Source organism: Aulostomus chinensis, chromosome 13, assembly GCF_037954235.1.
Source record: "Aulostomus chinensis isolate RoL2024-O1b breed Wild chromosome 13, RoL_Achi_v1.0, whole genome shotgun sequence".
NCBI lineage: Eukaryota > Metazoa > Chordata > Actinopteri > Syngnathiformes > Aulostomidae > Aulostomus > Aulostomus chinensis.
Genome location: NC_141332.1, coordinates 10,602,216 through 10,620,902, shown reverse-complemented (window position 1 = coordinate 10,620,902; position 18,687 = coordinate 10,602,216). Strand labels below are relative to the sequence as shown.

At 42.1% G+C, this 18,687-nt stretch overlaps 2 protein-coding genes across 2 annotated transcripts in view; one reads left to right on the top strand and one right to left on the bottom strand.

Annotated features, from left to right (window-relative positions):
* Positions 1 to 301: 301 nt before the first annotated feature.
* On the bottom strand, positions 302 to 3,792 carry rpl26 (ribosomal protein L26). Its single transcript, XM_086223124.1, has 4 exons — positions 3,732 to 3,792; positions 2,861 to 3,032; positions 2,634 to 2,774; positions 302 to 472 (listed from the first exon to the last, which is right to left on the bottom strand). The coding sequence occupies exons 2-4, from the start codon at positions 3,026 to 3,028 to the stop codon at positions 344 to 346; spliced, it is 438 nt and encodes a 145-aa protein (XP_086079250.1). The 5' UTR covers positions 3,029 to 3,032; positions 3,732 to 3,792; the 3' UTR covers positions 302 to 343.
* Positions 3,793 to 4,486: 694 nt separating this feature from the next.
* The window catches only part of ppp2r2ba (protein phosphatase 2, regulatory subunit B, beta a), a 53,556-nt gene continuing 39,355 nt past the window's right edge, over positions 4,487 to 18,687 (top strand). Inside the window, exon 1 of the mRNA XM_086223122.1 lies at positions 4,487 to 4,851. Within this exon, the coding sequence (XP_086079248.1) occupies positions 4,773 to 4,851 (79 nt within the window). The 5' untranslated portion in view covers positions 4,487 to 4,772. The remainder of the gene's footprint in view (positions 4,852 to 18,687) is intronic.

The window sequence follows — 18,687 nt, the reverse complement described above, 5'->3', positions numbered from 1 at the left end:
CCAGCCAGTCACCAAATGTTTTAAGGCCAAGAACTGCGTTTAGACTGAAACTGTAGCCGCAAGTAAACTTCTTAGCAATGAGCAGAGGTGTGCTATGGAGCAACATTGGTGACTCACTGATTCTAACCATCTTCTGGACTGCCTTAAGACAACCCACCATCACAAACCATCAACTATTAGCGTTACGCTGGAGTCACAGTCTTGTGAGGTGTGCAGGGTCTTTACAGTGATTCTACAATCATCAATTTAACTCACAGAATACAATGTAAAAAAAAAAATCAATCAAGAATGGCAGACAAGGTTATGTCCATTTATACAGTTTATTGATAGCAAAAGATTATTTTCACTCCTGCATCTTTTCAATGGTCTCCTCCTTGTATTTGCCCTTTTCCTTTCCATCGGCGCGAGATTTGGCCTTGCGCTCAAGGATCTTCTTGCGGTCCTTGTCCAGCTTTAGCCTGGTGATGACCACCTGCAAGACCGGAAACCAGTCATGAAACTATCAATCTGGTCACAATTAATGGAGTCACATCGCCATGGCATTTCAAATGATCACATCAACATGTTGGGCTCATAAAATGTCTCTACAGTTAACGCAGCTTTCATTCTGACAGTGCTTCAGAAAAATATACCAGGTTCCATGGGACATTACAAAGGTCTTCCATGAGATGATTTGTCCAAGAAAGTAGCCATCATCATCACTGGCCTTTTCTGCTGAGACACACACGGGTCCTCTACCTCCACTGGTGCTCGACAAATTACAGTTATTGTGCATATCTTCATTCAAAATTGAACAGAAAAGCCTTTCGATGATAATAGTCAGATATATGTAGTAACCTGTGCCTAACAAAGCTGTTTTCTTAAGTCAACAGAATATCATTTCACCCTGGGACACTCCTGCATCAACACAATACTTCATTTAACATGGTATTTTGAAACTTTTGCTCCTTTTAGTACAAGCAAAAGCAAACACGTCACTTAACGCTGTTTCCAATTTAGAGAGTAATGCAGTAATGGTAACGGTAGGTTCATAGCAAAGCAGATGACTTTAAAAAAATGTGACCTAAAATCCTCAGGTTGACTGCAGAGGCTGTTAGAGGCATCATGTTATTCAATGAAATACTCTAAATCAGATCTTTTCCACCACAGACATTTGGATCAGACTGAGAAAAGCATGCAAGCACTGATGTTTTTAACATGCAGTTTCTTGTCAATTTGACAACCATCAGAAGTACACTCACCCGCCAAGTGCTACCTTACCACAAAACTGTTATGCAGTACATTTAATGTAAAAGAAATTTACAATAACGAGCGTTTGAATGTATTTTTTTCGAGGAGCTCTTTCCTCTGAAAGCTTCATATCAATGATGTCAGGAGTCAGTCCAACAACTGAACTTTCAATTTCCTTTCAGCAATTATATGGCTACAAAATGTCTATTTTTGAACACTTAACTTCAGTATCTGAATCAAGGAGCTTAAAACAAAAAAAAACAGGAATGGCCTATCGCAGTTAATTCCAAGTTGCAGAAATAGACTTGAAAGAAGTATCAAATAAGTAATTGCAGAATACCTATACTGAGACAATTCCGATGAGGTGCTTTAAGCAGGAGCATCAACAGACCAGTGGTACGTCTGACTGGCAACATTAAGCCATGCAGTAACACTCACTGGTACAGGTAACGATGCAATAAAATCCCAAACTACTGTTTATCAATGAAAACTATTCACAATTGCACATTTAAAGCTGAGTACAGGAACGACCTGTGCAATTATGTCATTTTCACATTGGCTCACTTTCAGCTGAATGATGCTTTTGGTGAACGTGGCATACAAATTCCTAACTTTGTCACACTGCGCTCACAACATCAAGCTAGCAAACTTACAGCTGTTACATGAACACAACCCTACAAACAAAACAGAAGTCGGCCTTCTGAAAGATCACAAGGCAAAACGTGCAGCTAATTGCATTTACCCAGCATAGCATTCCACAGAGCTGTCACCTTCTGATGTCAACAAGTCAGACTGACACCCTAAATGTATTTATAATCTGTCACATGTATACAAATTGGGCCCGAAGAAGAATCCAACCTGCATTTTATCTAATGATACAGACCAAAGCAAACAGACTATCTTAGAAAAGAATCAAATGTAGAATTACTCAGCAATGAGACAGCAGTGAAACAACCGATTCCAAGTGAACATTTTGTATAAAGCTTAGCTAGCATGAATAGTAATTCTGACACTTATCAGGTTAACCAAAGCTGGGCACCTCGAGAGGAGCCTTTATTATGCTCTTGACAACATAGGATTCTACCACCTTTGCAGCGAGTCATGATCATAGTTAACGTGCTCCAATGTAATGTCAACTCAGGGTATAACCTGGGTAACATGTTTCAATCCAACAATGAAGATGACCTAAAAGAACTATGCTTTTGAGAAATTCTTTATAGAACTCAAGCAAGGTGTATAATCTCCCATCACAAGTGACACACGGGTTCAATAACTGGAATAAGTCCCAAAAAACATGTGGGTTCAATAACTGGAATAGATCCCAAAACACATGTGGTTCAATAACTGGAATAGGTCCCAAAAAACATGAATGGAAATTGATGTGACATTTCTTGAATACTCACCTTGCTGGGGTGGATGCCAACATGCACTGTGGTTCCGTTGGCCTTCTCTCTCTGCACACGCTCGATGTAGATGACATACTTCTTTCTGTAGACCTGCACCACTTTGCCAATCTGCTGGCCTTTGTAGTGTCCACGAACAACCTGTTGGTGATCAACAGAAAACAGGCAATAAGAACCAATGGCTTTAACATCATTTACAAGAGATGGTCGTATTTCAAACAATGTACCTGGACTTCGTCATCTTTGCGGATGGGCATGGACCTCACGTTGTACTTCTGTCTGAGCTCCTTGGACAGAGGGGAGGACATGATCTTCCTCCTGATGTGTGAGGGGGCATTGAAATGCCTCTTGCGGTTCTTGCGGCGGGAGGATGTTACAAATGGGTTGAGCTTCATGATGCTATGTGTGAACATGGATGCAAGTTAGTGGCCTATTCATACACCCACTGCAATATTACGTTCACAATAACCTGTCATGTACACAATATGACTGAGCCTGGGGTACCAGACACGGGAGTCGAGCAACTGTATGCTAACCAGCCTAACGCTTAGCCTCAAAGTAGCATTGATTCGTAAATTTACACAGCAGTCGGTCTTCTTTGTAACAAATTCACATTTACCTGTTACTCTTAACATCATCATTGAAAGAACAAGGAGTCCACAAAAGTGTATAGACACAGAATAACTTAGTTAGCTGTCAGATGAAATGCTATGCTAGCAGAGTAATGCTAATTGTTAGCATAATAGACCGAAGAGACAGGGACGATATATCTGCAGGGTGATAAAATAATGCCCCCTGAGCGAATTGAGCGAACAACACTCGAAACGGTTAATATTAATTTTGCGTAGAAGCCGTGTATACTTTGCTAGCATTTTGAGCAAGGCGGCTTCACTATCGGTAGCCGACATGAGGATACTGAGGACCACAAGCGGAGGAATATCTGCTGAGAGATTTATTCAATCATCTATCTTCAATACGAATATAATATTGAATGGACTTTAATCTTGACAAAGTTATATATGTGATTCGAGCTGCACAGTTATAGTAGAGGGAGGATGGATGGAGATACTTTCGAGATTCGCCAGGCTCGGTTCTTACCCTGCCGTTTGCTCCTCTATGGCCGGCGGAAAAGAGGCTCGACAAGTACTTCCGCTGACATTAGTTCACATTCAAATCTCGCGAGATACAGCGTGAACATCAATAAAACAATATAATAATATTAATTAAAACAATGTAAAGAAAACATGTAAAGACGAGTATTTAGCCTAAATTTGGTTGTATTTGTATGGTCCAAAACTTGGTCGTTCGTGAAGATCAAATTTCGTTTTATAAAATTTCTCATTCTCACATTATTGTTTGGTGTTATTCAAATAAACTGCAGTAAAAGGCCTCAATGGACCTGCTCAGCATTTTTAATTGCTTTCTAAGATATTCTGTTCCCGTGATGTTTGTGTAGGTTTCATTGAGTGTAAGAAATACCGTCAGAAGATGGCGCCAGAATCAATCAATCGATAACCTGGTAAGAAGTTGTGTCAAATCAAGTTTTGAACTGTTTTACTCCTTGAAAATAAGACGTAGTTACACCATGCCGTAGAAAGAATACAAGATAGATCAAATATAACAGTAAACCATCGTCAAGTAATTACAAGATAAATTTATTATTTAACACCAAATCTACACGGAGACGTCAGGACATTTCCATCATCAACATCTGTAATGCTCTGTTTTGATTTTTTTTAAAAACTTCAACACCATTATAAACACGCCACTATGCTGCTGTTGTTGATACATATAAACTGGCCTCCCCTCTGAGGAGACAGACGCAACACCCCTGTCCTAATCTTAGGCAAAACACACGGAGTCAACTACCGGTCGGCGCGGACACCGAGGTGCGCTGATACCGTGCGCTGTTCGCTGCCAGAGCGGCGCGCAGTTCCACCGGATCCAGCTGCCTCCCAGCCTGCGCCGTCTGCCTGCCAGTAGTGATGCTGTCATAGCCCCCTGCGCCGCGGACAGAGAGTGTCTTTCCCCTACCGCACCCCCCCTCGGTTCCTCTCTGACTGGCTGTCGCGGAGGCAGTGCGGATGTGGAGCCCGCTACCAAGCACTCTTCACCCGTCGGCAAGCATCGGAGAAGAAGATGAAATGTTTTTCCCGTTATCTCCCGTACCTCTTCCGCCCTCCGAGCACCATCCTGTCATCCACTTGCCACACCGAAGGTAGGGTGGGACGCCGAGGGAGCTGTCAGGGGGCTTTGAGTTGCTTACTTTGTGTGACATGAATGTTAAGGCTGCTTCTGTGTCCCTGCCACATTTGATAGCCTATAGAAGTTAAACGGTCCAGTTGCAGCAAGGCTATAGCTTACTGCAGGTTTGTCACAGTGCATGAAGTTGCTGGAGCCATTCCTATATCTAGATATGGGCTATTCATGCTACAGAATACTACTGAATATGACTTCAATGATTTTGAGCCAGCACATAATCCCAGTTTGATGCATGCAGGCCTGCAGCATGTCAGGCACTCAGTTTGTGGAGTTGCATGACAAGTATCTTCCATAGCCCCTCACTCTTTATCCTTCCACTAATTTCAACAAGGCCCACTCATGTGTAGTCCTGCTTCTCTTTCGAATTGATGTAAACAGGCCTTTCAGGGACGTGTTCAGACTTTATCTGCCTGTAAATCACTCAGTTTTGAGGGTAGTGTTTCCTCTCAAACTGAGAAAGGCATGCAATTCACTCAGACCAAGAGCGGGGTGATGATGAAGTGACCTCAGTCACCGTCCGCAATAAATGAGTTTGTGAAAGCTGGTCGATTCATCCTTGTGATTGTGCTGTCAGAAGGGGCAGCCCAGGAGGGTCTGAGTGTTTGTATAACCAGCCATTTACTAGGTCATAATGTGGAGACTGAGCCACTGCATTATTTAGCTTTGCATGGTTGCCCTCCTTCCTGTATGCTCGGCCCTCAGCCCTCTGGCATAGGAGAGAAGATTGTGTGCTACAGTGTAGAGTACAGTATGTGGTGGCCATAGCCAGACACTTTTACAGCCTGTAGAGCTGACCTATATATTCCATATACCACAAGACGTGTAAGCCATTATTGGCTGTTCAAAAGATGACAAAGACCTATGAGCTTGTGGAAAGCAGACAAAGTGTCAGAGTGATGGGGAACTTTTTGTTCTTTGCATGACTGGATGCATCCAGAGTCTGGCTATATGGGAGAAAAGGCAGCAAGTTAGATAAATAGATTTAGCATTGGAAATGAAAAATTTAAGGTGCCAGTTTAAGTGAAGGCAACTCATTAATAAACCTGGAAAGCACTCTATGTCTCGGTGAACTCAGCCAAACCCAATGTAAGAAAATACCATTTTTTGCAATGTTGAACAGTTTTCCCCCAAAATTGGGTGGGTCTTTCCCTGCATGCCCTGTAACTTAGGTGAAATTTAGCCTCTGCCAACAACCCTACCTGACCTCCTTGGCCGAGGTCACTAGTCTCAGCATCTAGTCAAGTCAATTTTATTTATATAGCACCAAATCACAACAAAAGTGATCTCATGACACTTCACAGGTAGAGCAGGTCTAGTACCACACTCCTTCAATGAATTTACACCCAACAATTCTCCATCAGCAGCACATCCTGCAACAGCGGCGACGAAAACCTTCCTTTGAACAGGCAGGAACGTCGAGCAGACCCAGGCTCAATGGGGACGGCCTTCTGCTTTGACCGGTTGGGGGAAAGAGAGCAGGAGAGCAGGGCAGAGACAAAGACAGATAATGGAGGAAGACAGATATACAGAAGGAAAGAGAGGGACAGAGATAAAGAGAGAGAGAAAGGGAAGAGACTGATGGACAGACAGGGACGAGAGCAGGTGGAGCTAAGGGTGGCAGCTTGAGCCTCTTCAGGTCTGCAGCCTCCTCCAGCAGCACCCGGGATCTGGGATGAGGGGAGCCTGAAGGCTCCGGAGAAGAAGACGAGTTAGTAATACGTATGAGTTTGATTTATGTATGACACATACTGTATAGGAGGACAGAGAGGGAAGAGAGGAGGAGAGAGAAGCCTAGTGCACCATGGGAGATCCCCCAGCAGCCTAAGCCGATAGCAACATATCTAAGGGCCAGCCTAAGCAGTCCTAACTATAAGCCTGATCAAAAAGGAAGTCTTTAGTCTGCTCTTAAAGGTCGAGAGGGTGTCTGCATCCTGGACCGAAACTGGGAGACAGTTCCACAGGAGGGGAGCCTGATAGCTGAAGGCTCTGGCTCCCATTCTACTTTTACAAACTCTAGGAACCACAAGTAACCCTGCATCATGGGAGCAAAGGGTTCTAGCTGGATAATAGGGGACTAGGAGCTCTGTCATATATGAAGGAGCCTGACTGTTGAGGACTTAGTATGTTAGAAGGAGAATTTTGAATTCTATTCTAAATTTGACAGGGAGCCAATTTAGAGAAGTCAGAACAGGAGAGACATGGTCTCTACTACTAGTTCTCGTCAAACTAGTTCTGGTCATTAGCGTGTGTTATCTGCAATGAACTGTTATACAGTGGCATATGGTACTGTAATTATGATGACATAAACAAAGTATTAGTGTTAAGTAGCTTAACATGTAAATCACTGACACATTAGCAAACTGCTTCAGAATGCAAGACTGAGAGCTAAGATCTTTGTTTCCACGGCCAAGAATAAAGCATCATGATATTTGTTTCTTGGCCTGTGTTTTTCATGTCAGCAATGTTCGAGTGACGCACATACTGCATGTACTGTTTGTTCCAGGCAAAAAGCTAAAAAGATGATATGAGATATAAAATTGTAAGGGCAGTATGAAAAAGCCCTAAATGTTGAGATGTGATGTGAACCAACATTCTAATAACTGGCTCTGACTCTCAGTCCCATAAACTGCTCGGGAGAAACGTCGAGTACAACAGAGGAAGTGATAGATCAGGAAACATGGAGCTGCAGCCACAGAAACATGAGCCTCAGCTCTTCTCTGCGTGCAGAAATATGAAGCAGTTGAGAGTGAGTGAGAGATGTTGAATCTCGTGCTGGAGGCCGGTGGGGCTAGTGATGACACAGCAGATGACCTTGGGAATGTTAGGGGTAAAAGATGCAGTCTCCCCTACATGCAATCACTGTGTTCTAGACACACATGCCCGCCTATTTGTGTTGCATGGAAGCTCCTGCCGCCGTGTTAGTGTTTGTGCTTGTGTTTGTACCTCCTAGTGTGACCTTGTTATGGTTTTTTTTGCCCTTCCATTAGACCTGCTGGTCGTGAGGAAGCTGGACTGTGCACTGCTGTAACCCTTTTCTCTCACGCTCGTCATCTCCCAGTATTCATGTCCAGACCCCAGGGAAGATGAGTGTGCAGTTCTGTTAGTGGAAAATACATTATATAAGCCTTGCACTGGACCATAGTGTGTGTTTGTGTGTGTGTGTGTGTGTGCAGGCACTCTTTGTTTATGTGGAGAGTAGTGTGTCAGCCTCACTTGGATTCACCTGGGTTCAGATGCTTTGGGATACACCGCCAGCTTTTGCCTGCCTGTGTCTTTTAAACGGTGTGTGTGTGTGTGTGTGTGTGTGTGTGTGTGTGCGCACGCATGTGTATTTTTTTTTCTCTTTTGTCCCTGGGTGTTCTCTCCCGTTTCACATCACGTCTGTCAGTTCTGGTGTGACAGATTAAGTCTTAAAGTTTTCAGATGGGTGTGTGTGTGTGTGTGTGTGTGCGTGTGTGTTTGTGTGTGTCTCCCTTTACGCTGTCCTGTGTTTGAGTCAGGGAAAAATGTGTGACACCTCTTCTCATCTCGCTTCGCCATCAATCAACAGAGCAAGTCCTGCCTCAGGCCCCCCATCTTCCTCTCTGTAGTTGCTGTTGTGTTTCTATGGGCATGAAGGAAATTCTGACACATGCTATTTGTTTGAGCAGGACGGAGGAATAAGCAGGATAAAGCAATGAATACCTAAAAGTGTTACAAAAAAGACTTTATGATTAACGGTTTTGGGTGACATGTCTTGTGGAGTTTGCAAGGCAGTGAGCGGCTCATAGCAGGGCCCGAGGCGGGCTTTTTGTTGGCATGACACTTGGATTTTTATGGGGTGAGGAGGAGAGTGTTTGCTGGTGTATGTGTGCTGTGGTATCATGCATCCTACTGTGTTGTTGTTTTCCTGTCAGACACCCACTTCACAGCTCAGAACACACTCCGTGTAGTCGCCTTGTGCTCGCATGCCGCTGGGCTTAAACACTCTCCACACACACACACACACACACACACAAACTGCATTGACATCCAACTACACGTGACTTATCTGTTTCAGTTTGGCTGGCTTTTCTGTACTGGGTGGAAAAAAAGAGTGACGTAAACACAGCAGGAGGCAGTTGAGGAAGACCACTTAAAAGTTGTCAGTGTAGCCGGGCTCAGTCGTCTCTGGTCATCAGCAGCGAGTTACTGTCTGCTCTGCTGAAATAAAACAACTCTTTGCCCTGCGTGCTAGAGGTGGAAGAGATTTCTCTTCAAAAATAAGTTTACTATTACAACAAACCTTTTTGGAATGAGTAACGGTGGCAGTAACAATAAAGAAGCCATTTTCCACCAAAATTAGTGTTTAGATGGCTCAAGGAGCCATGATTACACAATAACAGAGACCAAAGTTTTTTTATGGTTATCAGTTTTTTTTTTGGTGTATTGTTAAATTATAATTACCTTTCCTGTTTAGTTAAGATAATCAAACATGAACAGATTTTTGGTGGATGTCTATGAAGATAGATCTTTGACTGTGTACCAGAACAGACTAAGAACTTGCTGAACAGGTGGTCTTTGTCCGGTTGCAAATGACCCATCATGTGGTTTCTGGTGAGATTGGATCCAAACTCAATATGACCCACCTGCTAGTTGAACAAGCAAAACAGCTCCTGTCATCAACTGTATTTTGCATTTTTGGATTGGACAGAATGCTCCAACTGGAGCAGCTTGCATAGAAGAACAAAACTGAAGATAGGAGGGCTGTAATCAACCAAAGAAATTCTTGATCGACTGAAGCCCTCAAATTTTGACTAAAAATCGACTAATTTTAAATATGAAAAATATACTGTGTCAACTATCAGCACAAAACCTGTTGAGGAATATTTAGACAATTGTTTTTGTCATGTTATAATAACTGCCCAACACTATCATTTGTCCTGCGCACAGAGTGAGGCTGAACAGAGGAGCACGGCATCGTGGCTTAGACACAAATAGACTTTTAACTTAAAACTTTACTCTTAAACACAAAAGGCAAGTCCACGGTAAGAATTTTTTTATTTAACAAACCAGATAACGAAATAAAGTGCATAACTGAAAAGTAAAGCAGGTTGAAATGTCATTCTGATATGTTCATATACTCAAAACTGACGGGGCAACCTAAGGTGGACAAGTTAGCTTACCGTTTTTAGGTGATTCGTCATCGTGTTTGTAGTGGAGCTGTGACATGAAAACTGTTGTTTGCAAACTTTGCATTCAACTTTTTCCTTTATCTATTTTCATGAAATGCTGCCATGATGATGATGTCTTTGACGTGGAGGACGAGGACTGACTTTAAATGAAACCGTCAAAATTAAATATACATTCATCAAACCACCAGACGTCGGCCTTCTAGCACTCTTCAGTCTGTCTGTCTCTAGCGGGTCGGGCGAGTCCAAAATAGCAAACCAAGGGGGGTGTTCAAAGATTGATTGTTATCTGTGAAACGGGTACTTTTAAAACACCCCCATTACAACTTGGTACTTTCCTCCTGATGAAATTAACGCGGCAAAAAATCGACCAATCAGAATTTTGGTCAAGCCGGAACGTATTGACTAATAAATCGACCAGTCGACTGGGAGATTACAGCCCTAGAAGATAGATAGAAAAAAGTAGTAGAAATATGTATTAAACCACAACATAGTACTATCGTCCCGTATTCACTCCCTTCCTCCTGCCCCTCACACATTTGACCAATGAGTAGAGTAAATGTTGGGATTTTTAGTGACACATTTTGTTTCTGGAATTTTTTTAAACGCATATGTATGCACTAAATCAAGAGGAAATGTCTCAGGGTTTACAAACTGACAAGCGCAAACAAACAATGAATGTGAAAATACCTTTGGATTTAGTCTACCCAAGGAATCCTTCAGCCATGTTTTCGGTCCCACTGTTGCATGCTGACTTTAGTTGACACTAGACATCATTTACCATGATCCTTTGAAAGCAATAAAGTTTAAAACGCAATGAGAGGGCACTTGGAGAGCACATACCTCTGCAAAGGCAAAATCTGCCAATCCCAATGTAAATAAGATTGTTTTTGTGGTATAATGAGACAGTCTCCCCCCAAAATTGAATGGGTTTCTTCTTGATGCATGCTACACATCTCCATCAGGTTTGGTGAAATGCAGTCACACGATTTTTTTGTAGACAAGCAGACAATAGCCACTGAAAACATAACCTCCTTGTTGAGGTGAGGTTATATTAACCTTCACAGTTTTTGAATTTCATTCCATTCACACTCACAGTCACACCTACAGTCAATTTAGAGTATCAATCAGCCTCGTCCCCTCTTGATGTCTTTGGACTGTGGGAGGAAGCTGGAGTACCAGAGAGAACCCACACAGTAACAGGGAGAACATGGAGACTCCACACAGAAAGATCCCATACCTGAGCCGGGACTCGGACCTGGAAACTTTTTCTTGCGAGGCAACAGTGCTGACCACTGCGCCACCATGCCGCCCCTGTAGAACTCCAAGAAAGTGTTTATACTTTTAGCATTGATGTAAATTATTTTATACCGGTCCTGACCAGATTTTAAAGCATCAGTAATCCATCAATTTATGTTGACGTCGGACCAAATGACGTAACAGTCGGAGAGATGTTGCATGCGGGGATGCACTTGTGATTCTGCAGTTATCACCAGTTCTACAGAGAAAGCTCTGCAAAAATATTGTTTTGGTTCACACTCACTGCTTTCATCACTGTCCTCTCCAGTAACAGCACAGTGATGTTTTTAGCAAACAAGCCCAGATGAGCTGACTGGACATGACCTGCAGCATCAAACAGCAGACAAGGTTAGACAGTGAGTAGAGAGCAGTTGGCAGAGACTGAAACAGAGCTGAAAGAGAGTGGTGCAGGAAAGACTCCCAGATCTCGGAAATAAGTTAGCATTTTTAAAGAACAAGGTTCTCTAGTCTTGAATTCTGATGAATACCTGAAATAAGGTCTGCTGATAATACTTGGGTTGAGATATTTCACTGTATTTTTTTGGCCTCAATCTGATATTTTGAAGAGTCTTGCATATCTTAGAATTGGCGGTTGCTAACAAGTGTTGAAACGAGATTACAAAAGTGAATGCATCACGCTGAAAACAGAAGAAACACAATGCTAGTGAGGGGGATGTCAGTCATGCATCTGTGTGGTTCATTCGTAGCCAGCCACGGCATTGGGGGGGGGGGGGGGGGGCTAGGGGGGGCTTAAGCCCCCCCAAGAATAACCTTAGCCCCCCCATTAGCCCCCCCAGGCAAAAAGTAGAGCGATCCACAATCAACAGAAAAAAATTAACGTTTTAAAAAAAAAAAATCAAGTTTGTATTGCAGTTGCCGGGTGAGCTATCATGTTTTATGAACCAAACCAAATCACACACAAGCAAAAAAAAAACAACAAAAAACTTCACACTTTCTTACCAGGCCACCCAAATCGATTTGATTGGCTGGCTGACTTGGCTCAAACCGTTAGCTACACCTGCGTGAGTGCGCGCGCCCGTTTACGTACAGAGCGGTACAGAGCAGCAGCATAAAAAAGAAGACAGAAGAGAAGACAGAAAGATGGATCGCTTCATCACTATTGGCAGGAAAAGAGGGAGAGTGGACGCCGGGGATGATTCAGCGACTCCAAATTTAACCGAATGTGCCAACGAGGGTGGTAACGTTAACGTAGTGGAGACCGCCAGAGAGGAAGATGATGAGGAGGCAGCAATAATAATGACTGAGGAGCCGGAGGATGGTTCGTCATCATTGGAAGATTCGGAGTTGAGTTGATCAGAAATAGGCCTGCTTTAATAGCTCACCCAGAAACAAAAATCGCGCATGAATAGGGAATGGCTCATCCGCTCCAGTATAGTCATAGTGCGGTGCTGTAGGAGATTTTTTGTTTTATGCACCAAAATTCGTTAGCACCCCCAATGAAAAACCCAGCCCCCCCTTAGCCCCCCCAATCAATAATTTCTGGAGCCGTCACTGTTCGTAGCGTTTACATTACACTCCGATTTGCATTTATGCTCAGCAAAATCAAAAAAAATGTGTGAATAGAATCTTGCAGAACAAAAATGTGAAAGTCACACTTCTTGGTTGAGGGCACCCATGTCGACGCTAACATCAACTTTGGCCTACAAAAATGCATCATCCCCGCAGCGCTTTTTATCAAACTGGCATTGCGTAAATGAAAGACGTTCAAATGAACTTTAAAAGAAGGTGGCATATCAAATGTTGTGTTTCCAGGTTTCGTTACATCCTATCAGTAAAAACATGAATCTACATTGCATTCCTTTTTCGTAGTGAAATGCTGTCAACTGATTGGAGGGATTTGACTGTTCCCATCCACATTAGATCGTGTGTTACGCAGTTGGTTTAGTTTTATAAACCTTACACAGCTGTCTAATTAAAACTGTTGGTGTTTGAAAATCGGTAAGCCTGTGGCGCATCCTTGGATAGCTGCATCACTGATGTTGCTCTGTTTGAAGGGACCTTAGAGTTTGTTATGCCCTCATTGTGAAGCTCCCACATTGGATATTTGCAATACACAGTCTGCGATACAGCGTGTACTCTCCTGACACCGACAGAGGGATTCAACAGAAGGAGAGCACTCAGGGAACTGGCCAGTCTGTATGAAAAGCAACAACAGAAAAGATAAGGTTGTGTTAAAGGTCTGATAAATGTGCACGTCTATTTAGAGGTCATTAGATTTGGGTTTTATGTATTTTTAAAACATATTCTTTGATTTTTTTTTTTTAAAGATCTGTTTTTTTGTCAAAATAAAGGCACGGGAGAAAAGTTCTTCAAAAAAAATACATTTGACCATCCAGAAAATGCGCCATGTTCAGTAATTCAAAGTGAAATAAAAGAGAGGAGGCACATCAACATGAGAGCTTATGTTGTGCTTTGGAAAATGGTGAAAATCAAGATAAAGTACACATACTGTCCTTTACATCCCAGCAGGTAACTCTCAGAAGCCTGTGGGATCTAAAACCTTCATGACGTGCGCTTCAACAGTGATATGAAACCACAACAACACACCCGTCTCTTTCTCACACAGCACTCAGTTTAAGTCTCATTTTACCACAAACACTCCCAGCGAGCTCCCCACAGTGAACCTGCATGAAAACAAGGAACGATATGAGCGTTTACAGAGGTGCTGAGGCTGTTCACTCACAGGTGGCAGCTTATTGTTACAGCAAACACAGTGACGCAAGTTTCATTCTCTCCTTTCTTTACCTCTGTTTCGCAACGCGTAGAGGCATTATGTTTTTTCCCTCTGTTGCCGAAGTTGATGGTGAGCCTCAGTGCATCGAACCTCCTATGCTACAGCATCAAAATGGCTCATCTTGGTAGCTGCACAGCCAGATGGAGAGGCTCCATATCGAGCCAGACTGCTGGGCCTTTGCTGTGGCTGGCGGGCTGCAACACAGAGACACACGCTGGGTTTAGAGTATATATAGAACATCAGGTTGTGCTTTTTCCCTCACTCCCTGCCAACTTACCTCTTTGTTTTTTTTTTTGAAAGGTCTTGATGACTGAGACAGGTGACTGCTGACAGTTGTGCAGTGCTGCAGAAAAATCAATTAATCTCAATGAGGAGTATGGTGAAGTCCCTTCGTTATTTTCCTCTAAAACACGGTAATGTTAACCCTCGCACACCACTGCAAACAGCAGACGCTTTCGCAGCCTCGTTATTTGCACAACATAGTTACATACAGTAGAGCCACAATTCCCACAGGGGTTTATGCAGCTACATCAGGGGGTTTGCAAAAAACAACAACAAAAACAATCTAGTGTCCTCTCAAAATACTCCCTCAAACATAATCTTTTGTTTGGGGTTTCACTTCATTCTATTTCTCTGGTTGTCTCTGACCCTGATCCATCTCGCTCCATACACCTTAAGGCCCCAAGTGCTTGCTGATAAAAGGTTGAGCAGTCATACCTCACACCCTTGGGAGCAGCAGAAACTGTCAGTGGATGCAGTACGTCAGACAAACTCTCAACACCGGGGCCTCAAGTACTATGTGTCATAGAGCTAGCATTGATGTCAGCAGTGCTAGCCGAGCCACGAGTAGTGTTTGCACCATGTGTGGAGGCAGAGGTGTTAAAAACGTTTGGGAACAACTTCTGTAGAGTATTTCAGGAGACCCAGCATGAGGGTGGGGAGAGTTAGAGGGAGAATAGCCCATAGACACACTGTTGAAGTTTTGGATAGCGCAGTCTCCAAAATGAGAGATTTTTCTTTCCAGTTTGTAGGGCTGTAATCTCCCAGTCGACTGGTCGATTTATTAGTCAATACGTTCTGGCTTGACCAAAATTCTGATTGGTCGATTTTTTGCCGCGTTAATTTCATCAGGAGGAAAGTACCAAGTTGTAATGGGGGTGTTTTAAAAGTACCCGTTTCACAGATAACAATCAATCTTTGAACACCCCCCTTGGTTTGCTATTTTGGACTCGCCCGACCCGCTAGAGACAGACAGACTGAAGAGTGCTAGAAGGCCGACGTCTGGTGGTTTGATGAATGTATATTTAATTTTGACGGTTTCATTTAAAGTCAGTCCTCGTCCACCATGTCAAAGACATCATCATCATGGCAGCATTTCATGAAAACAGATAAAGGAAAAAGTTGAATGCAAAGTTTGCAAACAACAGTTTTCATGTCACAGCTCCACTACAAACACGATGACGAATCACCTAAAAACGGTAAGTTAACTTGTCCACCTTAGGTTGCCCCGTCAGTTTTGAGTATATGAACATATCAGAATTGATATTTAAGTATTTTAGTCTAATAATTGTTTTTTTTTAATTGTAAAAATTCTTACCGTGGACTTGCCTTTTGCTTGAGCGTAAAGTTTTAATTTAAAAGTCTATTTGTGTCTCAGCCGCAATGCTGAGCTCCTGTGTTCAGTCAAGGACAAATGATAGTGTTGGTCAAATATTATAACATGACAAAAACAATTGTCTAAATATTCCTCAACAGGGTTTGTGTTGATAGTTGACACAGTATATTTTTCATATATAAAATTAGTCGATTTTTTGTCGAAATTTGAGGGCTTCAGTTGACCAAGAATTTCTTTGGTTGATTACAGCCTTACCAGTTTGGTCCACATGAAAATAGCACGTGTGAGAGATCCTCTGACCAAAGGGCCAAATTTGGCCCAACCTGAAGAGGTGTTTGATCAAACTAAACTAGGGCTGAACCAATTCCTCAAGTAACTTGAGTAATTCGATTAATAAAATTCCTACAATTTTTGCCTCGAGGCCTCATTTAAATCTGAACTGTACTTTATTTTGCATGTAGGGTTGGGCACTGAAATTTGGTATGAAATGGCTGAATTATTTAAAACCAGATTATTGATAAACTTAAAGTTTAAGTTTTGATAAAATGTATTATCACATGGCTGCAGTGTCTCTCCTCTCTGTGTCGCAGTTCCTACACACACGCACACACACGCACACATACACACACACACACAAAGAGGAGGTCAGTGTGTTTCTCTTACCCTGTGTGTGTCTGATCTGTTGACTTTCTTCTGTCTTCAGCAGGATGTTTTATAGTCACCCCAAAACCCAACTCGCGCTATTTTTGTTTTCCATGTATAAATTCACCCGCGGTTCAGTTCTCACAGCAAAAAGATGAGGAGGAGGAGAATTGGAGGATGTGGAGGAGAGTTGTTGTTAATGATGGAGTTTATTTAAACAGTGAATGACATCGACACCAACCAGGTGTGCTTTTAAGATTAAACAACTATATAAGGAGGCCTTAACAGGAGAGTCTGTGTCTCTGTCAGAAACTGTCAGACCTCCTCAGAGCAGAGCGAACAGGTCAGGGAGAAGAGGAGGGCAGGCTGATCACTAATCAATCAGACTGATTGAAAAAATAAAAATGCCAAATTGGTTACAAACTATACTTGTGTCTGCACAGATGAAGTCTGTGTGTGTGAAACACTGTAGAGTGTAACATCATGCTGTTTACAGTCTGTCTGCTGTCATCAGTTTGACAGAAGGACAGAGAGGGTCGTGTCGAGAAGGGAACCCTAGACCTGCGAGAGATCGTGTGAGTTTGATTATTTTAGTAGATACAATGGACAACAATCTCACGAGAGTTGTGCAAATAAAGAGCTACCTTCTAGACAGACCGAGAAGAGTGTGCATCTCCAAAAATAGAAAATCATGTTGTGGTGCCGGTGTTTTAATGTGGCAGGCTGCCATAAATAAGGCACTATTTACTGAGCCACAGAGAGTCACTGAAATACTGATCGCTGATGTGTTGTGATGGAAAAAGTACTCAGATCCTTTACTTAAGTAAAAGCATTAATGCCACGATAACAATGAAAAATCTTGCATGTCATTGTTCCCTTTCCCTTTGAAAAAAAATCAACATTTTTATTGCTTTTGTTCTACTTTAATGGCTCTCTTATTGGTGTTTTTTTGCTCACTAAATACAGACACACAAACTCATAGGAGGAGAGGAAGGTGGCATGCTGGTGAACCAAGGATCCTGTTTGTACTTCAATAAAAAGTAAAGTAAAAACAGTCAAAGTACAGTCAAAGTGAAGTTACTTCCCTGTCCATTTAAGAAACTTGTCTTCTTTTCTCTTTTGAAGGGTACCATTGGTTCTAGAATAAAGCAAAAGTAATCGTAACTCGATTAGTTGCCAGAATAAATGATAGATTACTCGATTATTAAAAGAATTGAAAACTGCAGCCCTAAACTAAACCTTGATGCAGTTGGTTGCGTTTTTGTTTTTGTGTTTTTTTAATTTTTTGATTGGGACCATATGATTTAATATAATTCCTATCCAAAGAGTTTCTAGCTTTTGTTCATCTGCAGCTTTAATAATAAATTTCCCTCTGTATCACAAAATGATATGGATAGTACGTGAATATTGAAAAGAAACACATTAAAATACAAATACGAAACCACATCCATTATATCAGTACCGCAGCTAAAAAGGGCTACAGGTCTGGTTTACATTTAGCCAGGACATAGCTTGTGTTGGGTTTACAGTGAGAAAATAGTTCCTGACAGTCTGCACACTTGGACCAGTCACAGGAAGTTGAGCCCGGATATAGTCAACCATTTAACAATAGAAAAAGAAAAACAACCGGAAGAGAAGTCAAAATGAGCCGTGGTAGCATATGGTGAGGGTTTCGGAAAGTGTTCGCTGACCTTGAAACACGTTGACGTCAGAAACATCCGTCTAAAAACAAAGTCAAGTGCAGAAAGACACAACAAACGTAGGTGATGATAACAAGACAAAGGTATGTTATACAATGTTTGGTTATTTTTTTAGGGTGGTTCGAAAATTTGGTGGCAATAAAATTATTAACTCGGTTTCAGACATTCAGTTGTGAATACAATCATAATAATGCAGTGTTGTTGCAAGTAAATTGCTTGTTCGTGTGGTGATCCAAGTAATTTGTATTCCCCATTGACTCATGAAAGCATTGCGTACACAAATGGGTTTAAAGGGTGAAGTTGACTTCAAGTGATAGGATTACAAAGCCAACACTTCCCTCTTTTGAAAATAAACACAAAAAGTACATAATCCCAATCTTGGAGTAGTCAAAGTATAAATTTGTATTTCATTGATTGTAAACACCAGAATGCGGTATTGAGCAGAATTTAAAACTTACATAAAACTTGGATGTCTCCTTTCGAATGTCAAAATGACCAACCGTGATTGTACTGGACAGGTCTGTGTAATTCTGATGTAGAATGTTCCTGACCAAGAACACACATGCTAAATCGATCTCCGTGCATGCATAATAAGGCTACGTATATAAGGGAAGATGAGCAGGCGAACACA

Bases quoted from the DNA above. Each gene is read 5' to 3' on its own strand.
- rpl26 (XM_086223124.1), bottom strand. From the start codon at position 3,028: ATGAAGCTCAACCCATTTGTAACATCCTCCCGCCGCAAGAACCGCAAG. The intron at 2,775-2,860 runs GTACATTGTTTG...GATCACCAACAG, and splicing joins GCAAAGATGACGAAGTCCAG to GTTGTTCGTGGACACTACAA. The intron at 473-2,633 runs GTGAGTATTCAA...CCGGTCTTGCAG, and splicing joins TTGGCATCCACCCCAGCAAG to GTGGTCATCACCAGGCTAAA.